At 40.4% G+C, this 18,577-nt stretch overlaps 1 protein-coding gene across 12 annotated transcripts in view; it reads right to left on the bottom strand.

The window, feature by feature from the left end:
- The window catches only part of KALRN (kalirin RhoGEF kinase), a 524,667-nt gene that overhangs the window by 302,334 nt on the left and 203,756 nt on the right, over positions 1–18,577 (bottom strand). For all 12 annotated transcript variants that reach the window (XR_012633922.1, XM_074910291.1, XM_074910292.1 and 9 more), the window contains exons 4-5: positions 18,175–18,367; positions 13,365–13,877 (exon numbers count right to left, since the gene is read on the bottom strand). Coding sequence is in view for 11 of the 12 variants with exons in the window: in XM_074910291.1 (XP_074766392.1) it covers positions 13,365–13,877; positions 18,175–18,367 (706 nt within the window). In the remaining variant the exon portion in view is untranslated. The remainder of the gene's footprint in view (positions 1–13,364; positions 13,878–18,174; positions 18,368–18,577) is intronic.

Raw genomic sequence — 18,577 nt, forward strand, 5'->3', positions numbered from 1 at the left:
TTCCTCTCAGTTTTCAGCATCTGCGAGACACAATTTCATTCAGTTGAAAATGCTGTACGAGTTTGGTGACTTTATTACAGACGCTGGTTCTATTCCTGGATTAATGTGCAATATTCCTGTGAATCCAAATAGCTGCCATTAAAAACAAAACAGCCAGACAGATGTTTACGGCTTTGTATCAGAAGCGTGGCATTTCCCCTACCAAAATCACCCATGTCTGAGGCCCAGAGATACAGTTGTGGTGTAATCGTAGGTTTAAACTCCCAACATGGCATGAGACTTTGGGGATGGAGCTGGAATCTCCACACAGACGAAAAGCTGAGGGTATCAACTTTCCACTGGGCACTCCCAACCCCTGTAGGTGCTCCCTACCCCCAGCTATTTCTCCATCCCATGAATTAACCAGCTCAATATTTCCTCTGACACTGGCAAACCTGGCAAGCTGGGAAGGCAGACAGCGTCCCTGCCTGGGGATACATGCTCCACGGGTGGCACCAGGCCTCACCACCCCATCGGCAGTGCCCCTGGCTTTCACGGGGCTGCCTTAAGGCCCACCTCAGTGAACAGACTTGTTGGTAAAAATCTTAAAATCTAACTCACCCCTCACAGTGACTTCTGATTCCTAAGGGATGAAAGTACTTAAAAGGCAAGTTTGGCTGGGCATAAAGCTGCTCGTGCATTCCCCTGTGCCATGAGTGACGGGCTGTGCAGCAGGGCAGTGGTGGGGCAGCCTGCCAGGAGGCCGTGAGCCGCCCCGAGCCAAACCCAGCCACTTCCCACCGGCTCTGGCACCAGGGGGGGCCTGGCGGGGAAAATCACCACACACCAGAGCCCAAACCAGAGCCCACCCAAAACTTCCATCAGCCAGAGAAGCACCAGGGTACAAGGTGTTAGGGAAAGGAAATGGTGGCTGCTGAGGGCTGGAGACATTCTGTGAGGCCCTCCATGGCACAGGGGCAGGGACACCCCTGAGGGACAGGGGCTGGCTCATGCCAGTGCAGGGACACTAAGGAACAACGACAGAAAAATCTTAAGAATCAGAGAATAGATGGCAGCAGACAAAAAAATCATGCAAATATTATCCTTGATATCACTCACTGCCTGTCACCCCACCAGAAGAATTTTGATGAACTGGGTATAAACCACGACAAAAATCAGGGAGATTGAGCCTGGGGAAGAAGAGGTGTTTATTGGAGCCTGTCCTTCTTTTTCCTCTCAACACCCAAATTGAGATCAGAACTATGTGTTGATTAGCAATAAATTGAACAAAATTCCTCAACTGTTTTGCTTGTGACACCTTTTCAGCACCTGTGTAGGACAAAAGGCATCCAGGATTTCAATGCCAAGTAATATGGAGGAGCCTTGCAATACATGAAGGTTCAAGAAAACATTTCCAAAATAGTTTTCATAATGTGCATGATATGTAAGAAGAAAAGGCAAAGTGACCTGGTTTAAAATGACACTGATGCTCCTGGAAACCATCCACAGACCATGTTCCTGGTTTCACCTCTTAAATCATATCCAGCTCCTGAGGAGGCAATCTCTCAAACTGCACACCCACTCTTATATGTTCCCTATAAATAGATATGAAGGCTAATTTCAGATACTTTTAAGACCCCAAACTCTGCCAAGTGTAGGCCATTTAAAGTGTTTCAGCCAGGCCAGAAGACATCCATTTAGGAATAATCACATAGCTACATGTGAAAGATGCTGCACAGTAAGTCTGTGAACCTCATGCACAGCTTAATTGCATTATTTCCTGATAGCTAGGCTCTTATCACCTAAACTTCTTGAACATCAAAGCAATAAATAAAAAAAGCAGCTTTATTATCTTTTTCTTTATGTGCAGGCCTCTTTTTTTTTTTTTTTTTCCCTAGATGTGTGGGCTTCATTGCCCTTTAGAACATTTGGGTCTTCTTGTCTTCATTAGTTAAAGCAGAACTTCCTGGTTAAAATATGCTATATTCATCCTTAAAAATGAGTTTTAAGTCTGTATTCAGATGCCAAAACACTTTCTCTTGCCATACTGATCAGGGGAGCATTCCTATGCCTCCCAGTGGTGCCAAGCTGGAGAAGCTGAAACAGCCTCAAAATGCTCCCTATCAAAATTGGCAAGCAAAATAAAGAGGAAATTTGTGCAAATGCAAAAATATTCCATCAGAACATACTGCCTTCAATTATTTTTGGACCCATTCTAATGTTCATGGAGGAAGCAAAAGGAATAGTAACTGCATATCCAGTGCCGGCAGCAGGAAACTACAAATAGCACAGCACACCGTGTTCCAGTTTCAGCAGCGGCAGGCTTCAGAGCTGTTTCCTTACAGTCAGGAGCAGACGGACTGTGAGGCGACTGCTGCCAGAGTCTGGAAACATACAGCAGGAATTACGCCATCACTTGGTTAATGTTCTGCCCTCTTACACTGAAAGGTCACAAGCGTGTTGGATGATCCAGTGCAAACTAGATGGAAAGTGGCTCCAGACTGCTGTAACTATGCTATAGGGCACACTTAGAATGAAGGAAATGCGTAAGTCTTCCTCATCCCTAGCAGGAGCAGTGGATTGAGGCATTGTTATTGTTTTTACATTCCCATCAAAAAGATCAGGTTCAATTCCAAGTGCTGTAGAGGCAACATATTTAGCTGCCTTCAGAAGCAGATTTGGCAGCAGAAGGCAGAATGAATTGATAAAGAAAGATGGAAAGCACAGAGATACTTATTTTATACATCAGATCAGGACTCCTACTGTGGGACAGGCTTCCTGTGTGATGGAAGGCAAGGCAGTTAACCCCTGTGGTTTTTAATTCCCAACTTTTAGCTTTGAACTTTGCATCCTTTGTACTTTCATTTTGCTTCTCCGAAGCCAATCCAGCTCAACAGCAATTGGTCTCTGGTAGATGATTGCCTTTTCTGATGGACAGCTGTCCACATCTGAAAAATCAGGACCACAAATGCCTTCAGAAGATTCTTATGTGCTTTGCCTGTGGAGTCTGAACTCAGGTCATGGAAGTGTTACGGAAGGAAGTTTGTACCCTCAGAGCTGTAAAACCAGCAACAGACTCACTGCAGCAGAAACAGAAATGTCAACGCTAGGCTACAAAGGGAGTTCTGCCCCCTCCTCCACAGGGAAAGAAATGACGGTTGCAACAAGCGTAGGTGACATTCACCACTAGAATAACATCCACCAGGAAGAGAATTTCTGATATATATTTATCCAGTTCCCTGTACTGCTCTGCTCAGCAGGCAAGGCAATCCCATACTTCCTCAAACCAGATGGCAAAATTGGGTTTGTAGCTGCTTTCAGTTGTAGGAACAGCACAAAGCAGTTGGTGCGTACTTGTGGATTTGTCCTGTTGTCATTAGATTTGTCGCCAAGCTTTCTACTGTTGGATGGAAAGGCAGAAAAGCAAATGTTCACAATGCTATTGATACATAGGGGAAGACCCCTGTGGCCTTGACTGGTAAATAAGAAAGTAGCAGAATACAGGCTTGACACTATGAAAAAGCTGCAAGCTCCTTTGGCACATCACTAATAATGAAGACCTCTTGATTTTACAATCCAATTAGCAGAAATGAGCTCTGCATGTGCTTTGAGGGAAGTTAAAAACTTCTATAATGATCTCCTGGTCTTACAAAAATCTGTTCTTTCCTACAAATACGAAGAACAGGATCTTTTAAGTGTGACCAGCAGTGGTCAAAGTAATGAACAGGTCCTACAGAGCCCCCCACCATTAGTTCTCACTCTGGCAACTCTTCACTTTACATTTGGGGCAACAAATCGTGGATGTCATTAGCAACCTGTCAGAAGCCTATTTCATATTAAACAGAGCAGATGTCAGCTAGCTGCATCTTTAATACAGAGCTATAGCCTGCAAACTCTGCAAGTTCCAGCATGGAGGTTCCTGAACTGAGAGATATAGGCTATGGAGGATTCACTTTTCTGTTAAAGATGAAGGGGTTTGCAAGTAATTTATCCTTACAGATGCTGAAAAGGATTTACCCCACAGTCCCCCAATAATTCTTTTGTGTCCATGGCTAGGTGATAGGGATTGCAGATTTGACAGAGCATAGCTGCCACTCTCAGGGCCTTCCAAAGTGGAAGGTTCTGATCCCACTCTGAAATCTTTTTAGCACATGACATCTATGCTCATAGCATCACAAGGAACTGTCAACACACATTCCCTGCACAACCACCCCTTTCTGTAACATTTTTCTGCTTCTAGGCAGTTTGTTCTTTTGTTTGTTTTTTTTAAAAAAAAAAAAAAAAAGAAAAAAAAGAAAGAAAAAATATGTGTCTGAGACCAGGTAAACCCAGCAATTTGGGGAGTCCATAAGCCTAAGCCCTTTTTTGCTACTACTGAGCTTCAGAAAAAAAAATAATAAATCAGTAAAGATGCATTCAGAACATCATACTGTTTATTCAGCTGCATCAGAACACCTCATAGTGGCTTATCCATGACAGAGAGAACTCGTGCTTCAAGACAAAGCAGGAGCAGTACTCAGTAGCAAGAGTTCAATTATTCAAAATACAAAACAAAAGGAAACATGACAGTGAACACATTTGAATAAACACTGAAAATTAATGAAAAACTACTCTTATAATAGAGTTATTGCTACATGCTTTCAATTCTCACCTGTTTTGTTAGAGCCTCCTTTGTTCTAAGTTGTGTGAAGTAATTAAATAAAAGTGATTAGAGCTGGCATAGGTTCTCTTGGGGAAATACACAGATTTTTAAGAATGGATATACAGTTTCTCCCTTTGATATGAATTTCCTGTGTTGATCTTTGTCCTTGATTGATGCTATTAGAAAGGTCCTGCATAAAACATCTTAACTGAAGAAGAATATTCCCAGTACTATACTAAAGCAACCCAAGTAATGTGTGGATACGTATCTGTATTCAGTAGGAATGTTTCCATACCCTTACATCTCCAAGGGCATTTTTCAACTGCAACTCTGCATTTCTTTTGTGGAAACAGCCAATACCCCAGCCAGATTCAGTACCTTACTGCTCTAGGTACCATACGAGCAGGCATTTAACCACTGTTTATGTACCTAGGTCAGTCTCAATTTAAGCCTCCTTTCCACATCATCTATACAATATCTTTATGACATTTAAAAATCTTTATATTGTAAGATGGTGTTTGTCAATTCAACAATTTAGGGATCTAGCTGCACCCTTTTTCTGTGTTCTTCGTGTTACTAGAAATTCCGTGTCAGAGCAAACACTTCACGTTGAACAAGGGGCTGGTCCACTCTGTTTCAGAGTGGGCTTAAGTACAAAGGATGACATGAGATGATGATCTTCTATTCACATGGCAGCTTATTTAGACTAATAGCTGACTTTCCTTCCCAGCACTGGCATCCCAAGTCTGATTTTATTAATGGCGAAGCACAGTCATCTAGTGAGAATCTCTGTACCATAAAAGGCACCATATGCTAAGGGAAACTTCAGATTATAAAAGAAAGTATTTTTCACTGTCAGTATGAGAGACTAGATGCCAGATATGGAAACAAGGTTTCAGGAGAGAACAGACACTATGTGCTCTGTGCAAGAGTCCATATGCATCAGAAAAGACAGAGAAAAAGACGCTAAAGCAACTTAAAATACTTTGAATAAATGTTGCTCTTGAGCAATGTCTATTCTGGATCCATAACTGTAGAGATCTGTATATTTCTTCTATAGCTTAAAAATAAGAAGCAGTTGTGTCAGGAACATTTTCAAAGCTTGTTTTTCCCATATTTGGACTATTGGAAGCCCTGGTAAATCAGGTTGCCCATAACATGGCAAATATGTAGTAATATGACTGGAATACTGGGGAGGGGGTGGGGAGCACCAGCACAGACAGATGGAAATAAGGTCTCTTTTCTGTAAGTGGGTGGCAAAGTTGCTAACCCTGCTATCAGTAAGGCTGAGACAGAAAGAATAGCTAGAGATGGTGGCTACACAGCTCCTGGATGTAGGGCTCTAACGGCACTGGCTCGCTGAGTACCTGTCAGAGTCCGTGAGTCTTTCATTAATTTCAATAGAAGCTGAGACTCTGCTTTACAGGACTAGGCCTCTGTCTTTTTAACAAGACAACTCAGGGAGTCCTCGAGCACCAAAATGCAATCAGGTCAGGGAATGCAACCAAAACTGAGGTTTTTTTACCCAACAGAGAAGCAGCTGCTTTGGGCTGAGATGGGTAGGTACCAACAACAAACTGAGTCATGATCTCTGAGAACTCTTTTTCTGGGACTATGGGTAAGGCATTTTATTTATGCTTAGCAGCAAATTCTTGGTCACTCTTCTTATAAAGGTCTCTGCAAACACATGCATGTTCACAAACGCAGACTCCAGCTCAGTGCCTTTCCCAGTCAGTATCTGTACCCCAAGGCCTCTGTCCTCTCTCTGTAAACACATCTGGAATGGGCTAAGGATGAAAGTAACGTGCTTAAGTGAGCCTCCCTTAGACCTGTAGACAACTGTCTCTGAAGAAGACACTAAGCTTCTTGACTCCTTTTACTGAGAAAGTCTTATGGAGCTTACCTCAGGTCTAACAACACCCTCTGTGTTCAAAATCTCCAGGAAAGCTCCTTACTGTGAAGCTCACTTACTGTGCTGTTGTGATATCCATGATGTAAGTACTTAGATGGAAAATCCAGGGCACGCTGAGTTCTGTACATCATTGCAGTGTTCATGTAACTTAAATGAAATCAAAATCCTATGCAAAAATCCATGTCTAATCCACACTTATTGTGCCTGTATGATTATTACTCATAACTGTTAAATACCATTCACTCAGTCACAAATTCTTTTGGAGTGAAACAGCACAGGGGGCATATATACTTCTCCTTGGTGCACAACACTAAAGATGTGCTCTCGTTATTAATCCCAATTTTGGTTCTTTCCCCCCTTAATATGCTTCCTGCCTCCTCCCCAGTCCTACTTAACCACCTCCCCAGAATTCATTTGCTTTGTATTCATTTCACATATGACAGCTCCCTCCGTCAGCTTCTCAGTACTTTCCTCATTGGTTTCCCAGGCTCATTCCCTGGGAGATATCCCCCTTGCAGTAACTTCTAAGCCAACATTACACACAAAAATTTTGAGGCAATTGTATATACGGCATGTAGAACAGATCAAAGGATCCAAGTGCTTCCAGCAGTGAAATAAGAGAAGGGAAATGGTCCTTCACTAAGTGTATTTTATCTCAGTCAGAGGAGTCTGTCCCAGGTGCTATGCCTTTTGGCATTACACAAATCCTTAAGGGTTAATATGACATACTGTAAACAGGAAAACTCTATCATCTGCTTATGTGTCACTTCCAGGGTCTTTTGACACTGCTAGAAGAAGAAAATGTAGAGGTGATGGGAAATGAAGAGGTGAACATGCTGCTGATCTTTTTAATCTTTCTCATGCTGCTTTCCCAGAAAGTCAGCTAAGACCCATTTCTAGGAAATGCTTCCTCACACAGCATCACTTGACTAAAGGAGCAGCTACAATTGCTCTACTTAATGGACTGTAATAAACTAAACTGCCTCCTATTAGCAAGAAGGATCATATCAGATTTGTAATGCATTTTATTACAGAACATAGAGCATCAGAATTTTTAAGTGCTGTATAAGGGGAAGTAATGTATGAAACGTTAAAGTGTATATGTATCATACAATCACAAATGCACTGATAGTTTCCCTTCTTTCAGACATCAAGATATCAATGTTTCTTGCTTAAAGCCATCTTTTCCCCTCTAAGCTACAGCATAAACTTCTACATTTTGCATTCTGTCATTCCATGAAAGTCATCCTGCATCTTTTAGACAAAAGTAGCTTGCAGAGCATTCTTTCCTTCTGAGGAACACGAACCTTTGGCAGGTGTAATACTCCCATAATAGTGTGAGCATGGTTCAAATACTCAGATTGTATACTTCTTGGATAATCTCTGCCACTGACTTTGCTGTGGAGCTAGAGCTTCCCTGTATTTTGCTAGACTAACTCAGTATGGTGTAAAGTTAGATTCTAAACCAGGAACTCCTAAATTTCATCTGGTATTTCAGAATAAGCATTAAGGGATATATTGTGCTTCTGATGAAAATCACTAGGAGTATTCCCAGTATTTTCATTAGGAATAGGAATAGGACACTAGACAGGAGTCTAGTACACCTGTTGTAGCTGTGATTTTCCTCTTTTGAAAACCAGATGCCCCATTATTCATTTTACTACATGGGGGCTGAGTTTAATAGCACCTATCTAGCAGAATAATGCATCAGTTCCCTTATTTAAGGAGACCAGACCGAGGAAGAGGCCTGAAGCAGTGTTGTGTGTGAGAATGGAGGAATGCAGTGTGTGCTCCCTGGTGCCACAGTCTCACTGCCCACACCTGCACAGGGAGGGGGATGCAGGAGAATTGCTGCAACTGTTATTCCATCCTATTCACCCTCAACCATATTGTTTACTCCTCCCCTTCTCCAAACTTGTATTCTATTGTATGAACTTTGCATAGTTATCACCTTCCGATCACTCTTGCACTCACCGAAATCCTTCTGTTATTCCAGGCTGGTCACATCACCTGGGAAATGGGAGCACCAGCTTCTGTGGGTAGGAGCTGCAGGCCATGGCCTCCGCTCCCTCTCGCTGCAGCCACCCACAGAGCAGTGGCACCACGGCAGCCCCCAGCAGCCAGCACAGCTTCCCACAGCCTGCTCCACAGGGAAAATCACAGGCAGAGCTAGGTTTTTCAAAGGGAAGCTTTAGTATGGATGAGGCAGATGGTTTTGACTGCAAGCCCGCTATTTCACTGCTCCTTGAAGACTAGATGTGGCCTGAGGTTTGCTACTAGACTTTCTACAAACGTGGCCCTATTCAAATAAAATGTTTTACCCACCACAAGCTTCCAGTGAAATTCACTCATGGCATTTTCTAACTACCACTGTCATTTTTTGGAGTTTGCCTCTGTGTAGTGGACTCTGTAGAAAGTCAGGAAGGCGAAGGGGAGGTGAGGACAGAGGGAACATGCAGTCTCCTCTGCCTCCCGTTACAGGCTGACCCCAATGACATTACAGCAGCTTGCTCTTTGTGCTGGTGTTACAAGATTACAGTAGAGATCCTTGGTTCAGTCCAGCTGATGACTATATTGTTTATACTTAATGTGGACAGCGCTGATTACATCATGATAGCTGTTTTTCATTCACATACATGCCGGAGTAGTAAAATTGATATGGAACCAACTCAGAAAGATGGGGAAATTCCTACAAAAGTCAAGCTGGGTGCCAGTTACAAATGCTTTCCAGAAGAGCTGGAAAGTTCAGAGTGTAAGAATAATTTTTTGTCTTTTTTGGTGTTTATTCAAGTGCCAAACATGTGGACTCTTGCCTGAATTCCTCTCCCTGTCTAGATTTCAACCAACCAATTAACATTTCTCAGATAGTTCTAATAGTTGGATCTATGCTGATTATGGGTTTTTTTGTTTTAAACAATATTCAGTTTAGACTGGACTACATTTTTTCATGTTACTGATAGCTAAAAATATTTTCCCTGCTACCCATTAAAAAACACAGTGAAGCCTCAGTTCTAGTTTCAAAATTATATATATATGTACATATGTACGTATATATTAGTTGGTGAGGAATTAATTCGTTGAACAGTGAGGGTCAGGGCTACACTAGCAGCTGAAATGTGTTATTTATCAGCAGATCATTAGTCAGCACTGCACAGCATGTGAGCTTCCTCACAGCACTCTGCCAAAGCTCCCCACATGGCTGACCCGCCTGCTGACTTGAGCTTCAAGGAGGTTCCAGTCGCCATCTGGGGATGCACTCTCACTAAACTGCTTAAGCTTATGTGATGGAACAACTTTTCCTCTCCCTCGGTCCCAGCACAGGAAAATAAAACCATAAAGGCCTGACTTGGAGACGCAGTTTCTCCACAGACAGCTCTGCTCTTTCCCAGTGATTTGAGTGGGAGAAGCCCAGGGTTGGACTGCCACCCCTTCCTTTTATTTTGTCAATAATATGAGTTGCTCAGCACACAACTATACAGACCTTCTGTAAGTTGTAATACGTGTAATTTGAATAATTGGTGTGTCCAGGTAGTGACTGTCATTTATAAATGTTCCAACAGAGGAGATCTATAGGAGGGACAAAAGTTAACTGATTAGCTTTGAACATCTGGCATATTTTAATACCAAGGGGTTCAAAAAATAACTTACCTTAAAACACTGTGTTTTTCCTTCTTATGTTCCCTTTTTTTTCATAGCCCATATTTAAGAACTTTTCAAGCAATGAGGACAACTGAAATTTTAAAATCAGAGGTGCCCAGAACATGGAAATTCCTTGTCCATTTTCTCCCTATTAGAACAGGCTTCCTAAAATATCCTACAATAAGTATGCAGTGATATTTTAAAAGGCCCTAAAACCTTATTTATATTCAGAATTTTACATTGGAGTTTGAGCTTTCACAGGATGTTAGCGTTGTCATTTGATTAGCACTAAATGACACATCCAGGTTATATGGAAAGAGCTGTGCCTCTCGCTGGGAGATGAAGACTGTCCTGGCTCTGCTACCATATCTAATTGTGGAGGGTAGATTTCAACTGAGCAAATGGAGGTACCAGGAAACTTTAAAATTCAATACACAGACACACTGTGGTGACTATTTATACAGTGGAGACAGCGTTCAGACTCTATTTAGCTCTAAACATTTTATGAGACAAGTACTTTCCAGTCTGAGATGGTCAGGCTACTTCAAAGAGACCTGCAAAAGGCAGCTAAGGAGAATAAGCACATCAATATTTTACATCAGTCCACATGTGTGAAATGTGAAGTTAAAGGGTCTGCAACATTTCCTGGAAAAATTTTAGGTACTCACAAACTGAAAAGATTTAAAACAGTGATTTGAGAGTATAAAACAACAAAATATTTTCTATCTTTTGGGAAAATGTACTACTCAAGGCAAAGCAAGCAGAGCTACTCAGAAAAGCCAAAGCAAAACTGTGTGTTTAGGTAATGTGAGGCAGATGAATAGAGATACTGAGAAGATCAAAATGCCAGTTTTGTCAGTCAGAAATTGCTTGAGACAGCCAGTGTTATAAAGGCAGGAATCACATTCTCAGTGCTTCTTCCTTCACCTCAGAAGCTTCATTTATCTACTGGCTTGCCTAAACCTTACACTTAACAACCTCATAATAACACATGCAAAGAACCTAGCTGTCACAATGCTCAGACTTGTATCACACCATCCTTTTATGCCTGTTCAGGAGATAAAAAGAAATATTTTAGAGACTTCCTTCAACACTACAGAACAGTGCTTGGCAATAAGACCTTGTCAGACACTGTCTTGATTTTAAAGTCCTTCAGCTTATAACATCAATAATAATCATAATAACTTGCTAAATAGTAATAAATTGCTAATAATATTATCAAATAACAATCATAAATAAAAATAAAAATTTATGATAGTAAGCAGCGGTCATCTGATTAATCCCAAAGAAACTGAAAATCCAAACTGAAGCACTGACGGAAATACAGCCACCGCTGGGAAGGGCAGCAATGCACGATCTCCTTATAGCATGTGACACACAAGCAAAAGGGAGAAGAAGAAGAAATTGTAGCATTTGGAAGAAAAACTCTGCTCTTATGCATTCTTGAGTGATGCTACAGTGACTCTCATTTTGGAGGGACTCATCTGCATTCAAGGTTTTCCCAGCAAGGAGGATTGATTATACAACTGATGGAGCCTTTTCAGTCCTAGCATCCCTTAGAGATATTTAGTATAGGCATTGAAAACCAATGTCTTGCATCTTGCTCTCTACTACTGAAGATTATATTTGCTTCAGAAATGTGCTTCTCCCTGATGTTTTAAAAATAATATCAATTTGCAGCTGATTAAAAAATATCATCTTCAGTGAGATCCCCCTGCAGTTGAGGTCTGCATTTCTTTTGCTATTCCTCCTGGGTCCAGGCAGACACACTAGTGAAACAACTGGAAGATACATGAAGCGGAGAAGATTCAGAGATTGGTGCTTTTGACGGAGATACAAACGAGAGAAACATGAGTCTGAGAGCTCAGTACTTTCCACAGAGAACACCCTATTTCTGTGGCCTAGAATTTTAAATGTGCAGCAAAGGCCTCTCACAAAACCACCTAACAAGGTATCAAGCACTTCTGTGTTAAGAAAGTGAACCTGCTGAGACTCTAGCACAAAACAGTTTTCTAAAATAAATTCACTGAAATCATTACCTGCATGTACTTCCAGGGGCAAACAGAAGCAAATACTAGTAGTAAGAAGCCTGCTTCATTGTGTATTACTGAAATTTGTATGTGAGCCCTGGTTAAGGATCTCTGGTTTTTAGCCAGTCTTTTCAACAAGCATGACAAGCAGCTATACTTTGTTTGCAGGGGACTTCATTATCTACTACAGGTTCCTGAATATTTTCTGAAGAGGTAGGGAATGGGGAAGTAACTCCGCAGCGGTACTGCACACCTGTGAAACTACAGCTTCCAAAAGCCATGTTACTTACCTGTGCTTCTGCTGCTCTAAATACTTTTGTACGCTGTATTTCATCACAAGATACCCCATGTGCTTTTCAGGCTGATACACTACATTGCAAACATCTAACAAATATGAAGTTGCAATGCAATCTACGTGGAATAATTTATTATTAAATATTTCTCCAAGTCTTATGCTGGTGAACAGGAATCTTGCTCACTGACTCAGTGTCAGGTATGAATTCAAATGCCATCCTGATGTGCTTTTTAATGCAAAACAGCCACACAGTTTTGCATGCTGCTGTCATTTCAGAATACTTTCTCTTGGTCTGTTTATACGTTTAACCTAAACACAATCTCAGATCTCATGCTGTGGGAATTAAGTGGCCATGTCCTTGGTACAAAGCCATTACTAAAGATTTTACCAGTTGCAAATCCTGTTGTGATTTCCAAGGAAAGGGAAACTGAAAATGTTTGAATTAACAATTAGAATGATTTAAACTACTAATTTCCCATAGACTCGCAAGAACTACAAAAAATAATCATAGTGAATCAAACCCTAAAATCATTCTTCTCTAGGCACTGTGACATACATTCATAAGCTTAGTAAAAGAAACTTGGAAAAAAAAAAAAAAAGCCAGATTCTCATGCTATTGTCTACCACTGTGACACAACTTTCATCAAAAGTGACACAGACAAGTTATTTGTGGATGTCATTATACCTGTTACAACCAACAACTAGTCCAGTGAATTTGGTTTCTGAGTCACATAAAGTACATCTACTGGCAACATGAGATTTACACCTGTGATGAATACCTCCTGTTGCTAATTATAGAAATTATGGTCACAGTGTCATTGCGATAAAGTCTTGGTTAAAGTATGAAAGGGACAGATTTTACCCTACCTTCTCAGCATCTTGCTCAAAAAGACGGAGTTGAAAGCACTGGTCCAGTTTCAACTTGCGGACATGCCACATCTGGTGCAAGTGTTGCCGGGTAGAATGCAGCTTGTCTAAAAGGCTGGTGATCTTTGGCACGAGACTTTGAAAATCCGCACTTCCAGGAATGCAGTTCCTACCAGAAAAACCATCACTACATCTTATGCATTGTAATAACCTCTGACCCTCACGATCCAGTTCTTCCACTGGAGCTTTAATCACTTTTTTCTTGAGCTGTGTGTGCTCATCAATCAGCCTTCTTGAGCCCTCCACATCAACGGGAAACTCTTTCCTAGCCAGCATTTCCTGGAGATCCTCCAGCCTTGACAATAAATGGATGGCACTGTTGAAGAACTCTTCCAAGGAGACACGCAACTCTATCCATTCATCATGGTTGTAATCCAAGGATCCCTCAAACTCATCCGTCAGTTGAGAAGGATCTACAAGTTTTGCCAGGCCTTCAACAGATACCATACTTGTCTAAGGAAGGGAAAATGACAGCATTTGAATCAGTGAATGTCTAATTAGAAATAACAATGCAACCCATAAACAGCATGAAGGGATTATTTTCCTTGTCAATATATAAATGAAGGAACACTGTAAAAGATGCTAAGGACTATGTTTAATTTTGATGAAATAATTGAATTGAAAACTTTCCTATTAATAGCACTAATTTATTTATTTATTAAAAGACATGATATTTACTGGAATAATGTCTATCTTTTTCAGGTGGCTTGACTATCAAAAACATATAATGAGAATGCTTCTGCCATAGATTACTTTAACCCAGTTGGACACTGAAGACTTCTTACTGCAGGTGTTGGATATCTGTATGTGATTGTTCACTAAACAGGCATATGGTACTACAGGGATTCTGCTACTTGTGTTACACTCAGGCTAGTGGCTATACAGCAGCAAAAGGGTTAGGCATATGAACTGAAGAAGGCGTTGTGACATCCCAAAACACAGAATATGCTGTTTTTTTCTTCCAGATTATTCCATTTGGCTTTTGCCACAGGCAGATCTCTTTCATATTAGTAAATTCTAATGTAATTAAGCAAAAAATCAATGTAAAAGTCAAATGTCATTGGAATATTAACAATTAGAATTTATTGCTAATAGAAAGCACTGCTCATGAATCATGCACAATCAATAAGAGATGGTTTTAATTCATTCATAGTCAGTAATCAGTGATAGAGAAATGTACTGGGTGCCTGGAAAGAAGATTACAGTTTAAGGGTGCAACAACTGATGGCTGTTTCCATTTATTTTAGACAAATTATTTTTTTCTGAAATATGAGCATAGGGTTTCATATGTTACTAGAGCTTTTCAGTGCTGTCATGTTAACACCCAAGTTGGCAGCCCTTAAAGGCTTGTGATGTTCATCAGTGACTGCACATCTCTCCCCTAAAGATCAGGCCTCTAAAGAATGTCAGACTTTGTGCTCTTCAGAAGTGAAGGCACCCAATAATCACAGCAATCTTGTAAAAGTCATCTACAAAGAAAAACACCTCAAGTCTTGTCCATTAGCTGAGTTACGTCCAAAATAGCAAGCTGCCCACCGGTTTAAAGTTAATAATAGACTTTTCTTCCAATTTGTATCCATCTAAATATAATATAATTCTGCAATGTATTAAAATTGGGATTGTATTGAACTTATGCTCAGCAGAAATACTATTTTAAAACTTTCTTGCAATGTTCTTTGCTTTGGGGAAGGGGAAGAACAAAGGGAAGAGCCAACAAACAATAGGAAGGTAAGTATATAGCTTCAGAGGGATTTCAAATTTCTAAACATCTTGACCTGGACATTGACCCCTTGAAGAGAATTCAATTTAGAGTTTAACTGCCTGTCAAGACTTCTCTTCATGGCTAATACCTGGGCATTCCCCCTGTAGTATGTCAAGCTAATGCAAGCACTCATCATGAATAGAATTTGACATGCTGAAATAGCAGAAAGGCTTTTTATTTCATGAATTCTGTAGCAAAATTTTTAATTCAGGTATTCCTTTAAGGAGTTCTTGAAATGCTCATGAAAACGACCTTAGATAAGAAGGTCTGTGGTAAGATAAAGTAACTGTCTCTCAGGCATCACTTGTCTTTCTTTTCAAAATCATTTTATAAAGCGCTGCCCACAGTTTAAACCCTTTCGGCAAAAGAAATAAAATAATCTTGAAGACACCTCTGAATTAATAGTAACTAAGCTGCCTGTTCCATTCCTCAAAGTGAAAGGAAGCCTTGGAGTCCACATACATCAACCAAACCTTTTTTTTTTTTTTTTTTTTTTCCTTTGTGTGATGATCTGTGGGCATGCTTCACTCTCTGGACTGTGACACGGAATCATTCTGTCACTCAAACACAAAATCCAGACCATTTGCCTCCACTAAGGGTCATACACTGCCCTGGCACACGCATAATGCTTCCATTAAGCCCAAAATCAGAATATGGCCTTAAAACTGACACTGGTTACTGCTTGAGTTTGTAGATGGGGTAATTCAACAGTCTTACATTGCCTTCCACTGCAGTCTGTTCCTGCCAAGGACCTCATGCTTGATCACAGCTATGGGAAATCACTATAATGTTCAGTGCAGAGAAGGTGCCTCTCTGTGTACTGCCCCACATAAATCAAATAAATGTGAGTCATAATGACCTGCAATGTTTATTTGATACTCACAGTTCTTCTTACGAGAGAGTATGAGCTGCCCCAGAGCCTGAATCTATTGATAACGGTCAGTGTGAGGTTAATGGTTGGACTGGATGATCTTCAAGGTCTTTTCCAACCTTGATGATTCTGTGATTCTGTGATAAGCAGCAGCATCCACAAGAAACTTTTAAACCAGAAGTTCCTGGATTGCGGTGTGTATATTGCAGGGGGTTTACTGTCCAGTGGACCACAACTTAAGAAATCTTTTTAAAATTATAGAATTGAAGGACTGGTCAGTTTTGAGTGTCTGCAGGTGGTCCAACAGACAGCAAAAGCACTGACTCTCCTGTGGTCCAACAATTTGTGAGCCATGATAGACACCCATGTGAACAGCCCAGCAGACAGACTAAATCTCAAAGGCACACACACAAAATGCAGATACCCTTAATGCGTGCCAGCATGTAGAGCAAATGAGTCCAGAGCTTTTAACACAGTACAGTCTCAGGCTGTAACTATGAAGAATAGCTTGATCACAGTTTACTCTTCACTATCATCACACCAACTCCACACAATAAAAAAATGTCAAGCCTCCACAAAGTATTAATTCATTTAAAAAACAAACGAATCTTCTAAAAATATATATTTGAACTCTGTTATTTACTTCTAGGTTTTGAAGCTTTAGGAAGGCATTGCTTTTGTTTATTAAAGCACTGGAGGACTGAAATTCAGTGTTGGATATACACGCATAACCTGTTTTTTCTTGAGTTACTATGGGACTGCCCATATATATTTTAAACAGAACTCCCCATCCCCAAAAGCTATTCTGTTACTGCACCGGCTTCTTCCTGCTCCATGTTCTTCTGTGTCCATACGTCTCCTTTCTCCTTCCCACTGCCCTGGTCCCTCTCATTTCCCACAGGCAGCATTGCCAACCTCATTGCACTGCAATGGCAGCCACTTCTGCCAGGAATGGAGATTTCAGTAAGTTTGAGGAATCTCTGGAGGTGACATAAACCTATACTGATGGATGAGTTCTCATAGGTAGCTAAGGAAGGTAAAGACACATTTAAACAAAGGAAAATTTATGAGTTGACTGGTTTTTGTGAGACAAAGGGGAAAAGTGTACAAATACTTAAACTGTGATAATAATGTAAGTTTGTTAATGCTTAACACCAACCTAGTTGCCCACTGCAATTCAAGAGTTCTTCTAAGAAGAGGTTCGAAATAAGGACATATTTATATTACACTGACTTCAACAGATCTTAAATATATACTTAAATACTTCTGCATTGCAGTCAACTGTAAGAACTATAGCCAAATTCTCTTCTGAGTTCCAGAGATGTAAAATCTGAGTGTCCCTCTGAAACTAAGTAGGACAGCCAATGATAGAATTGTTTCTCAGCAAATTAAAAAAAAAAAACCAACACATGACTAACTCACAGATGTGCATGATTGATGTATGAGCACTTCATGCACCTGAGCTTTGCATCTCTCTGGATAAGAAGGTGAAGTTCATATAAAACTTGCACTAAGAAAGCAAGGCTGGTTTGTCTTCACCAATGACATAGTAAAATTCCCTTTAATTGTGCAGTTGTACATTGTTTATTTTTCAAAGAACCTGCCTGAGGCACCTTACCATTTACATGAGTTGTTAATGTTGCCCCTGAATTGTAAATCTCAGTTAAATGTCTCAGTGACAATATATAGATAAATTTAATATAAATGTCTTTTAGAAAAAAACGCACCACTTGGAGTTGGGTAGAGGTCAACTAACAAACCCATACATTAGCATCTAGAGAACTTTGTCATTAGTATATTGACTGATTTGGTGGGGGGTTTTCCTAAGAGAAAAAAAAAAAAGAAAGACTGAATGCAACACCACCAGAAATGAATACCACAAAAATACCCTCACCAAAGTGAACTATACATGTGAACCTCTGAGATGAAACATGAATCCCATTCCAGCAGTGTGCTCAGAAGGCAACCTGATGTCAGGGCATCAGCCCGCTCCTGCAAACAGTCCTTAGATGTGTTTTCTTTTCTCTCAATCACAGGGCTTGGGAATTTTTTTTAACCTGAAGAAAATTTCTTATCAGAGATAATGCTTTACCATACATATCTCATGTGGCTCTCACCTCAAAAATGAACTTGGAACTGCCAAAGTTTGTTTTCTGCTTCTGCCAGAAATTATCAGGTTTTATAATCAGGGCAACATGAATCTCAGCAGGAAAGGCTTCTTGAAGAGTCTTTAGGAGAGGCTTGATCAAATCCCATTTGGATCCCCGCATATCAATAATAACAGTGAATCCTCGTTTACAAACATCTTCGCTGTAGGAATAAAAGCATATCGAGATAATTAATATTGTGGTCACACTGAGATTTAACATTTGTTTTGAGTGTTCAGTGCTTCAGAGCAAAGCAAGGAATTATACACTTCAAAATAAAAGGCAAAAGATATTACAGTATAAAGGCTATATGAAAGGATATATTAATTTTTACCATAATCTCTTTTACATGAAATTCATCTGTATATTACAG

The sequence above is a fragment of the Athene noctua genome, chromosome 7, assembly GCF_965140245.1.
Source record: "Athene noctua chromosome 7, bAthNoc1.hap1.1, whole genome shotgun sequence".
Taxonomy (NCBI): Eukaryota; Metazoa; Chordata; class Aves; order Strigiformes; family Strigidae; genus Athene; species Athene noctua.